The following is a 17,972-nucleotide window of genomic DNA, read 5'->3' as shown; positions in this document are numbered from 1 at the left end:
GTCAGGTAGAAGAATGTCTTTATTCTTGGGAAATGCATATTGAAATTCAATGACTGTCTCAATGAAAAGCGTAAGCACAACTGTTTGGATTGCGAACTGAACTACTGTTTTTTCCATGGACCATCATTTTTTTACTTTCAAGAACGACTGACAAACTATGATTCTGAAGACATGTGGATTTGGCAGCTATTTCTCAGAAACGAACAAACGGAGCCAGCCACTTCAAGGAAAACAACTGACAGCATTTGCTGCTAATGGTAGAATTCAAGCTTTCAAGCAAAAATTACATAGTGCAACTAACCTTTAAGAAAATACCCCTTGTCAAGTTCTGTGGTTGTTATCAAAAAAATAACCACAATTATCTGAAAAGGCTATTAAAATACTCCTCCATTTTCCAACGACAGATTTCTGTGACGCTGAATTTTCTTCACATACTTTAACCTAAACAACGTATCACAAAAAATTATCTGCAGCAGATAGAAGAATCCAGCTGTCTTCCATTAAAGAGATTGGTAATAAGTAAAATAATGTAAGTCTTCTAATTTTTTTTTTAAACTTTTATTTAAGTGTGTTTTCCAGGACCCATCAGCTCCAAGTCAAGTAGTTGTTTCAATCTAGTTGTGGAGGGTGCAGCTCACAGTGGCCCATGTGGGGATCGAACCAACAACCTTGTTGTTAGGAGCACTATGCTCTAACCAACTGAGCTAACAGGCCGCCCCTAATTTTTTCGTTTGTTTTGAAAAATGTGATTATTTCCCATTAAAAAGTGTTATTTTAACATGTCTTTATTCCTAAGGAATACATACTGTAGCAATGAAATGTCTAGTTTACTTTCAAATACTTCATCCAAAAAGATGCATGTATTGTGTCTATATATGTATGTTTATATATGTATATATGTGTATATGTTTATATATGTGTATATGTATGTATGTATCTGTAATTTACTTTCAAACAATCCAGCAAGAGATAGAATGTGAAATAATAGGTGAAGGCTATAAAGGTGTTCCTTTTACTATTCATTCAACTTTTGTATAGGTTTGAAAATTTTTAAAACAAAACAGGGAAAGGGGGCATCAAGTCCAAACACAAACATCCCAGATTTAAGAGAGAGCAGGGCCACTCCCATCTATGACCCCATGGGTCTAACACACTTAGGAGCCACTCCCACAGATGCTCTCCGGCCTCCTCCCATAGACTGGAAGTCTTAAACTCCTTCCTTTGTTCACGGGCTCTCCTCCTGGCGCAGGCCCTGTAACTCTGACAGGGAAGTACCGGGATCTACGTCTGGTTATGGAGCTGGAGGCAGCAGCGGGGAGTGTGGCCTGTCGCTGCAGACAATGGAAGGCCAGGGAAATTGAAGTTCTCGGCCCAAATGTCCTCTCCTTTCCTCAGTGCCCTCAGGATCTGGCAGGACTGAGCATTTCATTGGTACTCAACTGCTCTGTGACCACAGGAGACGAGACCCCCCCTTCAAAGCTACCATGGAGGCTCTCTAGCTCTTTACGCGTCTTCCTTTTATGTTCATAATATTTACTTTTTCCTTCTTTTGCACCTTTTCCGGCTGTCAGAAATAAGATTCCTGCCAAATATTTAGTCACAACTCACCATAATGATGAAGTGCCACAGCCATTTGGTCTGTCAATCTTGCCCTCAGACTGTGCACTTCATTCCATGCTATCACGCTGACTGGTTTAAGTCGTTGTGACACCACCATAGACCAAGTTTACTCACGTCCCGTTGCCCCTACACTGACATTAGCCCTGTCCTCTCCAAATATATGTGCCACCTAATCCCAGAATATTCTTAGGGGTCAGTTTCCTGGGGCCGTTTCTGGTACCTATGACTGTAGCAATCACAGTACCAACAGAAAGCAGATGGCACACTCAAATCACAATTTGAGGATTTCATAAAGACCATTGACAAATGAGTGGAGGATGGGAAAAACACAGGGATAGTTAACCCCTTGGGCCCAAAGGGACAGGTTAAGGGAGTGATTACTGGAAATCAGGAGAGAATTGGGTAGAGGTGCCCTTAAGAGGTCACCTTTAGTGGGGGGACACAAGATGACCTTGACAAGAGGGAGGGGAGCCAGAGGAATAAATATCCGACCGCTGTTGTTCTCCCTCCAATTTTCTAGCGCGGCTCTGAACTGGCCAAACTGAGCCAGCAACCAGAGAGCAGAGGAGCCTGTCGCTGTGTCCACGCAGGCCAGCCCACCAGGGCTGGAAGGTGGGAAGTGATCTGGAGAAGCACCGGAAGGCAGAGCGAGCCTTGACATTGAGTAACAGGAGATACCTATGTATAGTTCCAATTTCACTACCCATTAAAAAGTTGGGAGGAGGGAAGAGAGAAGGGTCAGATTTTATATAATTCTCTTTTTTCCCTGTATTATCTTCATTACTAGTTACGTTTTTCCTACACAAAGCGTATGGTGCCCGGAAACTGCTAGAGACCGGGCCAAAGGAAATCCTAGTCCCTAACTCAAGAATAATTTAATCTACCTCTATTTTCAGTTCTGGCCAGTAGCGAAATCCAACTGATGAAATCAACACAGACGTTCTTAGAGTTTAGCCTTGATTAAAGGGTTCAACAGCCACCTAACCCTAGTATGCTACCATGGGCTGGTGATGCAAGTGTGGACAACTGCCCTTTCTGCTGCTGCTGGGAATGTGATAAAACGGTTTTAAGAAACTCTAAACAAGATGAACCGGGTCAGAGGCTAATCCTAGCTTATGATGCCAGTGAAAATCAGGGTGAGAGTTACTTCAGTCGAGTCCACTGCTAAAACAACAAACCAAGTGAATTTTGCCATTGTCCAAGGTCTATACTCTTACGGGATAAGAGGGTCCTTGGCTTCACACAAGAAAGAATTCAAGCATGAGCCAATACAGAGTTTAAAGTGAAAGTTTTAGCAGAGAGTAAATAAGAAAGTCCACCCATAGATTGGGCGGCAGTCTCTAATCGCTAGTGGGAGAGACCCCCTCCATCCACCAGGCTAGGGTTTCTCTGTTTCTTGTTTCCATGGAAAACTTGGTATGGGGAACCTCTGCAAGGTACAAGAGGGGCACGTGTAACTAACGTTTGTAAGGTACAGTCTGTGGCTAGTATGTAATCGGTTTAATTACAGGAATGGACATAATGGAATCTCTACTCAATCGGCTTCACGATGATCTGTTCTGTGTGATTGATTAACATCTGCCCAAGTTGTGTCTGGCAGCACGCAGGCAGCAGGCTTGCAATTCAACCTCTTAGTTTTTTCTTTTGTAAAAACGGTCCTCATGACCCTTGCCTATGTTAATACCATAGGATATAGTGAAGTAAACATGGTCTCAGGTTTTGGAATTAGCCAAATGTGGACTCAGATTGTGCCTCTGCCACTTGTGTTACTACGACCAAATCAACTCGTCTCTGGAAACCTCAATTTCCACCTGTAAAATGTGAGTATGAAGAGTGCATTCCCACGGCATGATAAATATTAAATGGGAAAATAAGTTAATCCACTGGGTAGTTAATAGTAAGGGATGGTTTACATAAACTTACAGCACAGTGCTTCTGCCTTTCCTAAGACATTTCCAAAGACTAAAGAGTCTAGCCCAAATTCTTTTCAATACTTACAGGACAGTTGTTAAGTATTTGAGTTTTTCCCCCCTTGGAGATTGCTAGCATTGAAAAGGTCGCAAAACTCTGACTTCGATGCATTTTTAAATTTTAGTTATCATACCCATCAAGCTTCTGGAAGCAGTTTTCTAAGAACTTCCTGACATTGCTTTGAATACCTTTTACAGCAAGTAACAGTTTCCTTTCTACTTAAAAACTCAAGAACCACTGTTACAGGACTCCAATGTGTTGAAAATGTTCTCTATTGTTTCTAAGGGCTTTCTCTGTCTACCAGTTAATAACTCAATAGTGAGCAAGAAGCATTTCTCCATGTTCAGGGGCAAGAAAAATATCTGAGTGCTTAGATACCAGAAGATCTTTGTTTCCGAATAAAGAAATTTAAGGAAAACCACAGGGCGTCTGAAATTATTTTTCAACTAATAATAGTCCTCAAACTTGAACACCAGGAAAGAACTTCTGATCCTCGATCAAGGCTGAAATCTTCTAATACCTCAAAATCTTCAGATTTCTGTTATATCCCTTTCTCACTACCCCTTTCATCCTTTTGCATCACTGGAGTGTGAACAAATGAAAACATCCTTTATCCTTTCCATCTTCCAAGGCCAGCAGTGACTAGAGGAAACAAAGCTCAAGCCTGACAGACAATGAACGAGAGGCTCGTCAGTACAATGCTCAAACGCACTGTTGGACGAGTCCGTGGTCTACATGTGACAAGCTCAGCTGTAGGAGGCAAAAGTGCTCTGAGAACCACAATGATCAGATTCTTGGTGTTAAAATGAAGTAGGTATACATTTTTTCTTTCAAATTACTCACGGTTCTGGTAGCACTTAGGAAGAAGTCACCAGAAAACAAAAGTGGGAAGTGAGTGTAACCGTAGCTGACACCAAAGGTCAACTGAAACATGTACTGAACGCAGCCAAGTCTGCACTGCCACTTAGATGCTGGACACTGTGTTCAATCACACACCCGCCCTTGGAGCCAAGGTCCTTCCACAGCCACCATCCCATCTCTCTTCATCCTTCACAACCAAGCTGCTGAGGCTCCACTCATTCACCCAGCCTCTGCCTTCCCCACCCTTCTCAACATCACCATGAACCTACAAATTACCCAAATTTCACTAATGTCAAGGTTGTAAAACTCAAGGAAAAACTGAGGAACTGTGTGTCAGACTTAAGACTAGAGATATAACAACAATCAAATGGGTTGGAAGCTTTTCCTACAGATATTGGAACAATTGGCAACACCTGCATGGGGTCTCTGGGTGAAGGAATATATGGGAGTTCTCTGTACCATTCTTACAACTACAGTGGTACCTTGGTTTTCGAATATACTCCGTCCCAGAAGACCGTCCGAGTTCTGAAACATTCGAAAACCGAGGCAGTTTCCGCAACTGAGAAAGTAATGCAAAATGGATTAATCCATTCCAGACCTTTAAAATCAATCCCTAAAACTGCAAATTTAGCATGAATTTTATTATCTAATAACATAGATCCATAAAATTTACGACGTTCGTTAACCAAAATGTTCATCAATGGAGACGTTCGAAAACCGAGGTACCACTGTACTTATTTGGAAAATAAATCCAGAGTGGGAACTATTAGAAGACTTGGGCTTAAGTGGGAAGAGGATCAAAGTGGAACTTCATATCACTTTCCAAGACACATGAGCTACTACACACACATTTTAGTTAAGTTCTGATTTGGATGGTACGAAAAGCACTTTGTATCTAGTGTTTCTTTCACCAAGGAAGGTTACTGTAGTTATAGTACCCTACTGTTGAAATTCAGGATGTGATTTTTTTCTGGCAGTTAAAGAAGTGGCCTAAATCATTTCCAAGCTAAATTATCCAGCAGAAAGATAAACTATTTAAAACTATCAGGAGCCAAAGAGGGAAATTAAAAGAGAGGAACGTTTCACTTTCATTGGAAACATTAACAGGTCAGTGTTAATCTATGATTAGAATGGCTGTAAAAGCGTGTCTGGGAAGGTTTGAACTTTGTCATCGACTTAAATAAAGCAAGTGGGGGAAAAAAGAAGTTATCTTTTTTTTACTCAGATGGACATTATGTCTTGAATAAGCTGTTATACAGTAAATAATTCCATATAATTTTTTTAATGTTTCATGCTTTCCAAACCCCTTTTCTATCCCATTATACCTTTGAGCCATTCTACAAAATTGTAGTCAGTGATTGTATAAATTTCAAGTACTATTATTTTCTTTTTCTTGACTGGATTTTTGAGTCAATCAGTTTTACTAAAATGCAAATTTGCAGTTGATTAAGTGGAGCAAAGTAAGAGTCATAAGGCATCTAGTATACAGCTAAGTATACCAAGGAATAATCAGACTGCAAAACATTCATAGGGTAAACAAATGAGGAGACAATGTATACCTTAGTATTTGCGTTTTTCCATTTGGATCAGGTAGACCACGTGATCCCAGACGTCCTCAGATTTAACAGCTACGGCTAATTCATATTCCAGAAGCATTCACACAGAAAGGCATTCTATTTGTTAGTAAAACCCATTCAATGAATAACTTAACCATCTTAAGGTTTGTGAAACTGAGATGACACATAGGGCACATTTCTTATTTTTATTTCAACATTTAAAATATTCACAGATGGAGCATTATGTTCACTGACATCTCCATGGAAGATGTACCAAACAAAGCATACAGCTATTCCACAATTACAGAATTACATTTGTGACTATGTGAATGTTTACCCCTAGAGTTTATCTGGAAAAACATCACTTAAAAAAAAAAAAAAACATACACAAAAAACTTTTGAGTGTTTCACTGGATTAATTCCCATAAAAAGTGAATAACAAAGAATATCAGGAAAGGTACTTAAACGATTAGCCAACACTTTAATATTTCACTTATATAGTACTCTTCTAACATATCTCTGCCAGCAACAATTAATTCTCAATTCTTTTTCTTTTCTCAATAGCCAAGGCCAAGATGTACATAGTTTTTATTTTTGTAAGTCTTTTTTCCCCCAAAACCATTATATAGAATAGGTTGATCATCACAGGATCTTGACTAGTTAATGAGGTAGGATTATTCTTCAAAAGTTCTCAAGCATTTATGAAGCAAAAGAGAATAACCAAATTATATAGTTTTTCTTTTTCAGTGGTTGTTCTTTTAATAAAATGCCAAGGGCACTGGAAATTAGTCAAATGCTGCTTGTACTTTGAAAGACAAAGAGTAAATAAAACCCCGTTAGAAAAGCCCTGCTAGAGTACATTCAAGGCTGGCATTAATTAAATTCATTTTGGCATTACAAGGGTAGAAAGGGCTGACCCAAAATGCCAAGCTTTCTTTCTGAAGAAATCTTACCAAGAAAAGCTTAAACAGATTAACAAAAGCACCCAATCTTTTCTTTTCAGTCCAAGTTAATTTGGTTGATTTTAACCCAGTTCTCATCCTTTCCTATACACAAAGATTAATAATTTCTATATATTGCATATCCATAATGTGTTTAAATGAATTTAGCCGCCAACTTACCAAATTCTGGCCAGAGAAACACTCCTTATATGAAGGTTTAATGACATAAGCTAAACAGCTAGAAAATGCGTAGGTAATAGATTTCAGCACCATCTCTGTATTAGCAGACTGTTTCAAACTGCATACACCCCTTAAATTCATATACACCTAGGAAATGTAACCATTATCCCCTCTCCATCTACACCAAAATCAAAGTTCTACGTTCTAACTACCCTTCCTGTATAGATAAGGAATACTTTACAAATCTCCCCAATTTATAGGACACATAGGTTTCCAAAACGGGGAAAGTTACCAATCAAGTATAATTTGTCTAAAATATGTTATTTTGAACACTTTGGTACCTATTATTTGATGAAGGCTAAAATAGCAGAAGAGAATTTATTTCCCCAATTATACACCTATTAGGGTTACTGCTAAAAACACTTAAAATCATCTTTTTAAAAAAATGTAAAAAATCTCTTAAAACAGAATAGCTGCTAAATATTGATAACTGTATGTGGCCTGGCAGATGGTTTCAAAAGCAACTCTTTGACAATTCTACTATAAAACTGTTCTAGACATAGTAATAAAACTTGAAATATATAGTGCAACTCTCTGATGTGGCAGTAACCATTTGACATCAGCTACCAAAAATAATTTGTCAACAAGATTTTTTTACACGTCTTTAAACCTTGTTACTATTCTATCTAGAATTGTGTCCTATCAATGTGATCAAAATATCATGTTATCATTTAGTTTGAAGATAATCCCTTTGTCTTCACTATCTTAACTTCAGTGACAGCTCCCTTACAAACATTCTTTTCCTAAGGCACACCACGCCCTCCTTATTGCTGCAAAGCCCCTGAAGTCTGTGCCTCTATCTGTCTTTGTCTTTATGGTTCAATGAAAATCATTTCAGAGTGCCTGCTAAAACTTAGTAACATTTAAGTCCAGTAGATAAACTGCCAAAGAACCAAGTCTACTGAATCAGAGGCCAAAAAAGTATATGCTTTTCTCCCCTACAAGCTGAGCACATTACCTGTGACAGTAAACTCAGTGGTATCTCTAGCTATATATAATCCATACTCAATGTTATAAAATAAATGTTAGGCCAGTAAGCTTTCACAATTTTTATTAAATCCTAGTCTAATTTAACAATATCTGATTTCATAGACATCGTCCTATGGTGAACATGTTTAATAAGTGAAAGCAAATCAGACATCTTAAGTCATTATTTTCTGCAGACCAAGCAATAAGATAACAACTACACAGAACACTACAGGTAATAACATACACTTACTTGCTCAGAGTTTTCATAAAAGCCATGTTGTTTATCAAACTATATCTCCTAATATTTAATACAGTAGAATTAGTGATTGTAGTCCTTGTATAATATTTTAATTACAAGTACCTTATTGAGATATCTAACATTTCGACAGTTGCACTGACTTTCCAGATTAGCATAATATATTCAAGAAAAAGAGTAAAAAGTGAAATGACAACTGAACATGACAAGTTATTAAAGGAAAATAAAGATAAAAAGGAGAAAGTAAAAAATATCACTGGGGTAGAAAAATCAAAGTCTAGACATTTGTTTGGAAGAAAACAGATCAACCATGGATTTCACAAATCAAAAGTTTATAAATTCAGTACAATACAAATCCTTTTGAATGTAAAAGCCAAGTTGAAATTAAGTGTCTATAAACTGATAACTTTTGGCCTTAAACAGTATCAACTCTTCTAATCAAAGAAGGCCACAACAGTTAAGATTGTATTACTTGATTTTATTTTACACTAGGTGGTGGGCACAAAGAAATCTTCCTTAATAAAGTTGACAATTAGTTTCATTCAGAACATTTTTAATAATGAACATTAAAAAAAAAAGTATTCTTACAAAGTCTTCTGCAATCCAAATATACAATAGCTTGGAAAACAACGTTTAGAAAACAAAAGCCAATGTAAAAAGACAGATTAAAACAACTAGAACATAGGTTTTATATGGCTCTGATTTTACAGTTTTCTTACTGCATCATCAATGTCAGAAATCTGTTCCTTCAGCTGGCTCCACTGCTCAGGATTTAAAGAAATACCTAAAACAAAGTTTTAAAAATCAAAAGTTGAAAACCTATTTAGGCTTTCTTGAGGACTTTCACACTTCCAACTAACATACTGTTTTATCAAAATTGCCATTTTGAAGAGCACAATGGTATAATATTGAGAATAAAATCTCTTAATGTGCTAATTACAGACTCATCATGATTACCTGAGCATATCAATCTTATATCTAATTTTACTTCCAACATCAACACTACATCCTGCATAACACATATTATTCCCAGTGAGAACAATAATGAAGATGTATCTCACAAACGATTGCAAACTAGCAGGATAAGTGGCCAGGTCCAGATTTGGTGTGTGACACCCGGTTTCTATACCCAGTTAGTTGGTTCCAACATTTGCTCAAAATTTCCAAAGGAAATGAAAGTGAATGAATGAACTGAGTTCTTCCAGAAGCATTCATTTCACTTTGGAAAAATCCCTGGGATATGATCCATATAGGACTTCTCAGAATGTACATAATGGCTAAGAATGTATTCTGAAGTCATGCTGTCAGGATTCAAATCCCAGCTTGACTGGGATTTGTATGACCTTAAGACAACTGCATTACCTCTGAACTTCCATTTCCTCACCAGTAAAATGGTACTTATCCAACGGGTTACTGTAAATGGTTAAATTAGCTGATCTGAATTAAAAGTTTAGCCTATGACCTGGCACGTAAGTAAACACTTAAACTGTTAGCAAATGACAAGTCTTTCCTATTTAAGATATAAAAGAACTTTGTACTTTAAATTTCCAATATTTTCATACCTGACCCATGTAAATAGAGAAATAAACTAGAATTGAAAAATTAATGTATTTCTCAGAAATACTGGTGGGAGGCCATGAAATTCAGAGAGAGGAGGAGAACGTACGGGGACAACACCTAAGCAAGGCTTTAATGCTACCCAAATGGTTTTAGTAAACGTCCTCAGGAACAAGAAAAGAAATCTGGCATTGGCCACAATGGAACAACTTGAATGACCAATCCAAAAGCAGCGAGAACAGAAAATGTTAAAGGGTATGAAAACAGAGGTTAAGGTCAATAAGCCTAAAAACTGCCTGAAGCAAACAAGTGGTACCTTTCAAAACAACATGCAGGCAGAAGAGAAGACAATAAGGAGGCATTTTTTCATTAGCAAAGGATCAACCTGAAGCAGCTAACTACCCAAATATACGAATTTATGTTGGTACACAAATGATCTCTAGCTATTTGGTGCAGGAATCAAGTATGCTTTTGTGATGCTGACAGGCTTGGGACTAGATGAGGCACAAATAGAAGACGACGAAAGCCCACTTAAAAGATACCATCCTAAAGAATATTCAAGATGAAACACTGTAAACCAGGCTTTTCCATTCGATTTCACAGCTTCCCAAATAGTGCCTAGTCATCACTTCAGAATGTCAATCTTTTTTTTTAAGTTACAGTCAAATAAATTAGCAGCCAATTGGAGTGATATTGGGGTGTTATTTTTTCTGAGTTGTATTCCAACAGCTAAATTTAAGACAAAGTAACTTACATATCATATCAAAAAAAACTACAGAAAATAGTGAACCAACTGAATGAGGATCTTTCCAAAGCTCTGCAAATATTTCAATTTCAAATAACATAGGTTATTTAGATAATTTTTAATTTAGTCCCAACATTAGAACCAAATGCAGGAAATTAAATCTCACCTTTTCTTCCTGGTTTCATTTCACCTTCTGGATCCATCCAATATTCTCTAATATCAATTAGGACTTTCCCTTTAAAGTCTCGAACGCTGACGTACCTCATCTTTCCAATCTGCAAAAGAAACAAAACATAAAAAGGTATTCATTTCAACAGTCATGTCCATATTTACATTCACAATTTACTACATACTCATTCTACCCTGAATCACAAAAATAACTATTTTCAGTATCAAAACTACAACCAGAAGAAATGTCTCCATTAAAAAAATCTTTTGAAAAAGATGGAATTAAACAAGCACACCTCACATTTCCAATCATTTTATATTAAAAGAATCTTTTAGTAAAATAGTACAACCATTATGGAGAACACTATGGATGTTACTCAAAAAGTTGAAAATTGGATGTATGATCCAGCACCCCTTTTCTGGGTATGTTTCTAAAGAAATGAAAGCAGGGTCTTGAAGAGATATTTATTTGCACACCCATATTCATAGCAGCTTTGCTCACAAATAGCTGAGAGATGGGAGCAACCCAAGTGTGCATCTTCAGATAAATAAAGAAAATGTGGAGTGCCAGCGGCAGCTGCAGTGAAAGAGTTTGGCACAATGTCTCACACCATTTTGCTGGTACAGCCCACCAAGAGGCCAGAAGGAAGAACTTATGCCGACTATGAATCTGTGAATGAATGCATGGAAGGCATCTGTAAAATGTATGAGGAACATCTCAAGAGAATGGATCACATCAGCCCCTCTATCACATATGGTATCAGCCAGTTGTTTGATTTTATAGATGACCTGGCAGACCTCAGCTGCCTTGTGTACCGAGCAGATATCCAGACATATCAGCCTTATGACAAGGACTGGATTAAAGAGAAGATCTATGTGCTCCTTTGTTGGCAGGCCCAACAGGCTAGGAAATAGTTGTGTTAGAAGCGTTATGCGATGGGGCGGGTTTGGAACACAGGTGTGCACAGCGTGCTGTCATGGAAGCTCTGTATTATAGTAATCCTGTTTCCATTTTGATACACTCTAGCCAGGATTGAATGTGTTAGATGAAATGTGAGCATCTGGCTCAATCTGAAATCCCCATCACCCCCCCCCTTTTTTCCTTTCTTTTTTTTACTTAAAGATTTTTATGATTTAGGTGGAAGTTGTTCTTTGTCAGTTAATGTTGTTTCCAGTCCTTCAAAAACTGTTCATGCCTGTTTTACAACATTCACGGTACTAACTCTTCTTCAAGTTGGAGTGGGGGGTGGTCACACAGTTTAATTAGTTATGTCCTCAAGATAGTCTTGGTGAAAAACAAACAAATGTTCTTTACTTAAAAAAAAAGAAAGAAAACATGGTGTATATGTAATACATACAATGGGGTATTATTACTCAGCCTTATACGGGAAGGAAATCCTGTCACATGCTACAACATAAGTGAGCCTGAGGACATTATGCTGAGTGAAAGAAGCCAGTCACAAAAGATAGCGTGTTTCCCCAAAAATAAGACCTAACTGGACAATCAGCTCTAATGTGTCTTACATTAATTTTTGCTCCAAAAAAGATGCATTAGAGCTGATTGTCCGGCTAGGTCTTATTTTTGGGGAAACACAGTACGTAATTATGATTCCACTTATACAAGGTGCCTAGAGTAGTCCAATTCACAGAGACAGCAAGTAGAAGGGTGGTTACCAGGGGCTGGGAGGAGGGGATAAAGGGGAAATTATGTTTAACAACTGTTTAACAGTTTGGCAAGATGACAAAGTTCTGGAGATCTGTTTCAGAACAATGTGAACATACTTAACACTACTGTACGCTTAAAAAATGGTTAAGATGGTAAATTTCGTGTTTACAATAAAAGTCATTAGAAAGCAAAATCTTGCAGTAAAAACTACAACTAAAGGAATCCATAGATTCAACTACATTGCTTTAGCAACCATCCTGAACATAAGAATCCTGAGCTCCAGTCAGTAACAACAGGAGAAAGCTTTTCCCTTTAGATATCCACTTCAAATAACATCTTGAATACGCTTCACTCAGTCTCAAATGGAGAACTTAAAACCATCCCCAGAAAACTATTTTTCAAAAACTTTATACTGCTGTTCACACAAACTACAAATTCCACAGGAAGGCAAAGGCTTTAACAAAGTATCTGCAAGCACTTTCCAGGATGTCTTCTGCTGCTGTAATATACTCACAGGACCTCGCACTTACACTAAGAAATCACTTTCTGATCAAAACCTATAAAAACCTCTACCTATCTCTTACTCATTCTAAAACTCCTCTTCACTTTTAATGACTTAAAACAAGCTATGGTTTTTGTGCTTAAAACACATCATCATGTAAAAGTTCTGGGTTTGGCTCCGTTTCTTTCCTTACCAACCTGAGTCTTTTACTGGGATACCAAGTATGGCTGTAGTAGAATCACAGTGGTGCTGACGACACAAGGACACATTTATGGCTTCCATATTGCCTACATCTTCTTAGACTTGTTCTTGTCTCAGTTATGGCTTATTCATTTTCCTTTAGTTTTTCATTCCCAAATAAGTTTCTTGTCCTGCTAGTGTGCCCCCTACTTCCAGGGTGTGACCCACGCTTTACGGCAAAAATCAAGTCACTTAGGTATGGGTAAGAGCCTTCGAATCTCTCTTCTCTTTACTTACCCATATCATCATCAATTCTTAACTTCTTTACCTTTCATATTCCAATTCTCGTATATGCATGCTTTCCCTTTCCACTGGTTTCTTATCCACCATTCCCAAACATGCTCCTTCTCCTCTTTCTATAATGCATTTTCCCTAACCCGCATTTTTTAACTTTCCCCATGCTTCCTTCTTCCCTTTATTGCTAAACATTGAAAAGAGACAATTGTTTCTACTAATAAAATTCACATTGCCTACTCTAAAGTCACTCGTGATTTCATGGTCAGCTTTAATGGCTTATTTTTGAATCAATCTTCTTTGTATCCCCTAGTACCTATCATACTGAGTTCCCAGTAAACTGTTTTAATGGATGAATTGAATAAGACCAAAATAAACGTCACAGTGAAACTGTCAGTAGTGGTTTATAATACTAATTTAATAACTCTAAAAAGTTTATAAGTATCTTAGGTAGCTACAGCATTAAACTAAACATTTTTCACTTTAGTTTTTATAGTAAGCCCACGAGCTAGTTGAGTAGATAAAATTAAAATATGCTGAATACCTAATAAAATAATATTGATTAGGTTAAGTCAAATAAGAGTTCAGTGTAGGCTTAAGCAAATGGAAGAGCCTTTATTTAGATGGTGGAATTTGACCTTGAAATATGACAAGTCATTAAATAAAAGGGAGAAAAAATTGACAAGGACATAGAAGGGAGAAAGGGAAAGACATTATACTGATGAGATTTAAGAACAGGCTGAACAGATGGAGCTATACTGAAGAGGACTTGAAAAACCAAGGAGAATTCTGAAACCTTTATAGGTTCTTGGACCATGGACGAAAAAAACAAACAAACCCAGAAGCAGAAAAATATTACTACTACTATCTTCTGCAAGGCTCATATGCCTGAGAAATCTGAAACCCAACAACAGGATTAAACCTCTAAAATCTCACTAGAAAAATCGTATTTAAAAAATCAAGACTGAAAGCAAACCTATTTTTTAAAAAAGAGACAAGTATAATACATTACAAGTATATTAATGGCCTTTACCAGTCTTAAATTAGAAATAAGAAGCACTCAATTATTTTATGTAAAGTACATAGTACAATAAACACACAAGAAATGGTCAGCTAACTACTTTAATTTCTACCTTTGCTCCCTAGAAACTTCTTGGAAGCTCAGCCACAATTTCAATGAGATGAGTGAGTTGTAAGTATTTCTGTTTGCTAACAATTAACATAGTAAGAGGCATTTTCTTCCTCCCAAACATAGCTGACTATCCACATATTCAAAACTTTGTGCATTTACAATTTGAAGTCCCTAATCACTTTTCAAATAACTTGTGTTTATATACACTAAATAAGAAACAAAAAAACTCAAAGTAGAGAAAAAGTATCAATCAGTAAACTGATTCTCTAAAATTTGTAACGTTTCAGACACCACCAGCACCAAAGAGCTGTGGTTGGAAGGAAGGGACAATCTGGAGACACAGACTAATGCAGCTCCACCAAAATTTGAGTCTATCTATTATAACCTAAAACTAACTGCACATTTTGTATACTATCCCTCAATATATCCGTGTTCATTTTAACATAAGTTTTATTAACGCAAATCTCCAAATAAAGATGGGCCCTACAGAAAAATGCACCATGTTTATCCCATGACTTTCATTCTCCCAACCAGAGCAGCAAAACCACAGCAGTATGTATAGTCACTCCAGAGCTTAAGTAATAGTGGCATTAGAGGAAGTTGAGAAAGAAGGATTGCCCCTAAGATCAGGAACAAGACAAGGAGGTCTGCTCTCACCACTGTTCTCACTCCTTTCAGTATTGTACTAGAAATGCTAGCAATAAAGCAAGAAAAAGAATGAAAAAGATGACATAAAACTCAACAGACATAATCATAAACATTAAGTCTCTAAAAATTATATAGGTAACATTATAAAGTATATATATAATTACGCACATTTGTATTGTTATGTAATATACATCTTTTTCTAGCAATAAACTGGAAAATGAAATTTAAAAATTTATGATACAATCAAAAAACAAAAATACTTAAGAATTAACAAAAGATTGTGCAAGACCTCTTGCAAGAGGTCTTGCACAATCTTTTGTTTATTCTTGAAACAAAAATTCAAAAAGATCTAAATAAATGGGAGAGACATACCATGTTCCTGAATTAGAAGACTCAATACTGTCAAGTTGCCTATTCTCCCAAAATCAATCTTCAGTTTTCCCCAATCCCCATCAAAATCCCAGCAGGTTATTTGGTAAAAACTGACAGGCTGATTCTAAAGTGTGTATGAAAATACAAAACACAGAGGACAGCAACAATAATTCCAAAGGTGAATGTTAAAGAACGTATTACCACCTGATTTCAAAGCTCACTATAAAAACATAGTTATGAAAGTGTGCTACTGGAGTAGACAGACATAGAGATCAATGGAAAAAAACAGAGTTCAGAAATAGACACTTTTTTATACATTAACTGATTTTCGTTATAAAGTTCCAAGGTGATTCAATGGAAAGAGAATAGTCTTTCAACAAATGGTTCTGGAACAACTGGGTACCTGTATGTGTGGCAAAAATGAGTGTCAACCCCTACTGTACACCATACAGAGGGAAACTACTTCTACATGGATCACAGACCTAAACATGCAAGTTAAAACTATAAAAATTCTAGGAAAAAAACGGCAAAATTTTTGTGGCCTTGGGATAGAGAAATATGTCTTCACAGGAACCAAAAAATACTAACCAAAAAAAGGAAAAATTGATAAAAAATTGACAATCAAACTTAAAGCTTTTAAAAGATACTTAAGAAAATAAGGCAAAGCACAGACCCACAGAAAATATTCACCATACTTGTATCTGACAAAAAACTTGTATCTAAAACATAAATAACTGCTACAACTCAATCAAACGATCTTTTTTTTTTTAATGGGCAAAAGACTTCAACGGAATCTTCAAACAAAGATGTAAGACATTAAAGAAATGCAACGTAAAACTACAATGAGCCACCTCTACACATCCATTAACTTAAATGGATTAAAATTTTAAAGACTGACAATAACCAGTGAGGATGTGGAGCAACTGGAATCTCATACATTGCTAATGGGTGTGTTAAGTAAGTGGTACAGCTACTATGGAAAACAGTTCAACAATTTCTTATAAATTTAAACATACACTTAGCTTAGGACCCAGCAGTTACATCTGGTATTTAGCCAAAAGGGAATACCCACAAAAAGACTTGTGCAGAACATTCATAGAGGAGCTTTATTCCTAATAGCCCAAGACTAGAAACAACCCAAATGTCCATCCAAAGTGAATGAATGGATAAACAAATTATAGTATAATCATACAATGGAATACCACTCAGCAATATGAACAAGCTACTGATACTCGAAAAATTATGCTGAGCAAAAGCAGCCAGACACAAAACAACATAGGCTATGTGGTTTCATTTATATGAGGTTCTAGAACAGGCAAAATAAATCTATTTAATAGTTATAGAAATCAGATCAGTGGTTACCTGGGGCAGGGAGTAGCTCTAAAGGGAGGCTAAGAGGGAACTTTCTGGGCTGATGGAAATGGCCTCACTACAGGATTATGTATATTTATCACAGCTCATCAAATTATACTTTGTGTGTGTAGTTTATTATATATATAAATTATGTTTCAATAAAATTTATTTTTAAAACAGGAATTTACCCAATAGTCACCTCCTCTCCCTTGAGAAATGAATAAAGCTGAGAAATTCTTAACCATCCCCCAAAAAACCAGAAAAATAATGACATAGTAGTGTACAGATATAATAATTAAAGTGAAACAATAAAGATCATTGCAATCACATGTCACAGGAAGAAATAACAGAATCAAATGACAGAATGCATATAATTTTACATGCATATAATTTGGAGGTTAGCAGGGGAAAAAATAGCATGTACAGCATACAGAACAGTAATTCTTAAATTTTTTTGATTCCCTGTTCCCTTTGGGAATCTCATGAAAGTTATGAATAATCCCTTCCAAAAAAAAAATTCAAACGAAAAACTAACTTCATGGACTCCCTAAAGTGCATTCATGAAGTGCATTCATGGACTCCATCCACCTCACCCCACCTCCACAGGTTAAGAACATCTGACTCTGTAATGACATAATTTAGAAGCATCAGGTTTATTCTTAAATCAAATCAACTAAGGTTGTATTATGGACCCTAGTGACCCTTATGCCTACCTGTGGAAAAAAATAGGGATCAAAGTCCCCTGCCTCAACCATCCTGCCAAGAGGGTTCTCCAGACCATCTTTAATATCACATAAGTCCGATCTCAGGTAGGTTATATCCCTATGAAACCAAGTTCTGAAAATTCAGAGCTGAAGGAACCAGACAAAATCAAGTATCTAGTAGTATTTCTTCTCTACCAGGATTCTGCCCAAATCATTCTAGAGTTTAAAAGGTTAATG

At 36.7% G+C, this 17,972-nt stretch overlaps 2 protein-coding genes and 1 non-coding gene across 3 annotated transcripts in view; 1 reads left to right on the top strand and 2 right to left on the bottom strand.

Annotated features, from left to right (window-relative positions):
• Window positions 1-640: 640 nt before the first annotated feature.
• On the bottom strand, window positions 641-714 carry TRNAR-CCU (transfer RNA arginine (anticodon CCU)). The gene has a single exon. It is a non-coding gene; the product is annotated as a tRNA-Arg (tRNA).
• A 5,485-nt stretch (window positions 715-6,199) lies between these two features.
• The window catches only part of SUB1 (SUB1 regulator of transcription), a 17,761-nt gene continuing 5,988 nt past the window's right edge, over window positions 6,200-17,972 (bottom strand). The window contains exons 4-5 of the mRNA XM_033110968.1: window positions 10,883-10,991; window positions 6,200-9,198 (exon numbers count right to left, since the gene is read on the bottom strand). Of these exons, the coding sequence (XP_032966859.1) occupies window positions 9,119-9,198; window positions 10,883-10,991 (189 nt within the window). The 3' untranslated portion in view covers window positions 6,200-9,118. The remainder of the gene's footprint in view (window positions 9,199-10,882; window positions 10,992-17,972) is intronic.
• On the top strand, window positions 11,339-12,332 carry LOC117025177 (enhancer of rudimentary homolog). Its single transcript, XM_033110969.1, has one exon. The coding sequence runs from the start codon at window positions 11,485-11,487 to the stop codon at window positions 11,797-11,799; it is 315 nt and encodes a 104-aa protein (XP_032966860.1). The 5' UTR covers window positions 11,339-11,484; the 3' UTR covers window positions 11,800-12,332.

The sequence above is a fragment of the Rhinolophus ferrumequinum genome, chromosome 7 (assembly GCF_004115265.2).
Source record: "Rhinolophus ferrumequinum isolate MPI-CBG mRhiFer1 chromosome 7, mRhiFer1_v1.p, whole genome shotgun sequence".
Classification (NCBI taxonomy): Eukaryota; Metazoa; Chordata; class Mammalia; order Chiroptera; family Rhinolophidae; genus Rhinolophus; species Rhinolophus ferrumequinum.
The sequence above is the reverse complement of the archived record's forward strand: the minus strand, read 5'-3'. Positions and strand labels throughout refer to the sequence as shown.

Coding starts and splice junctions, on each gene's coding strand:
- LOC117025177 (XM_033110969.1), top strand. CDS start 11,485: ATGTCTCACACCATTTTGCTGGTACAGCCCACCAAGAGGCCAGAAGGA.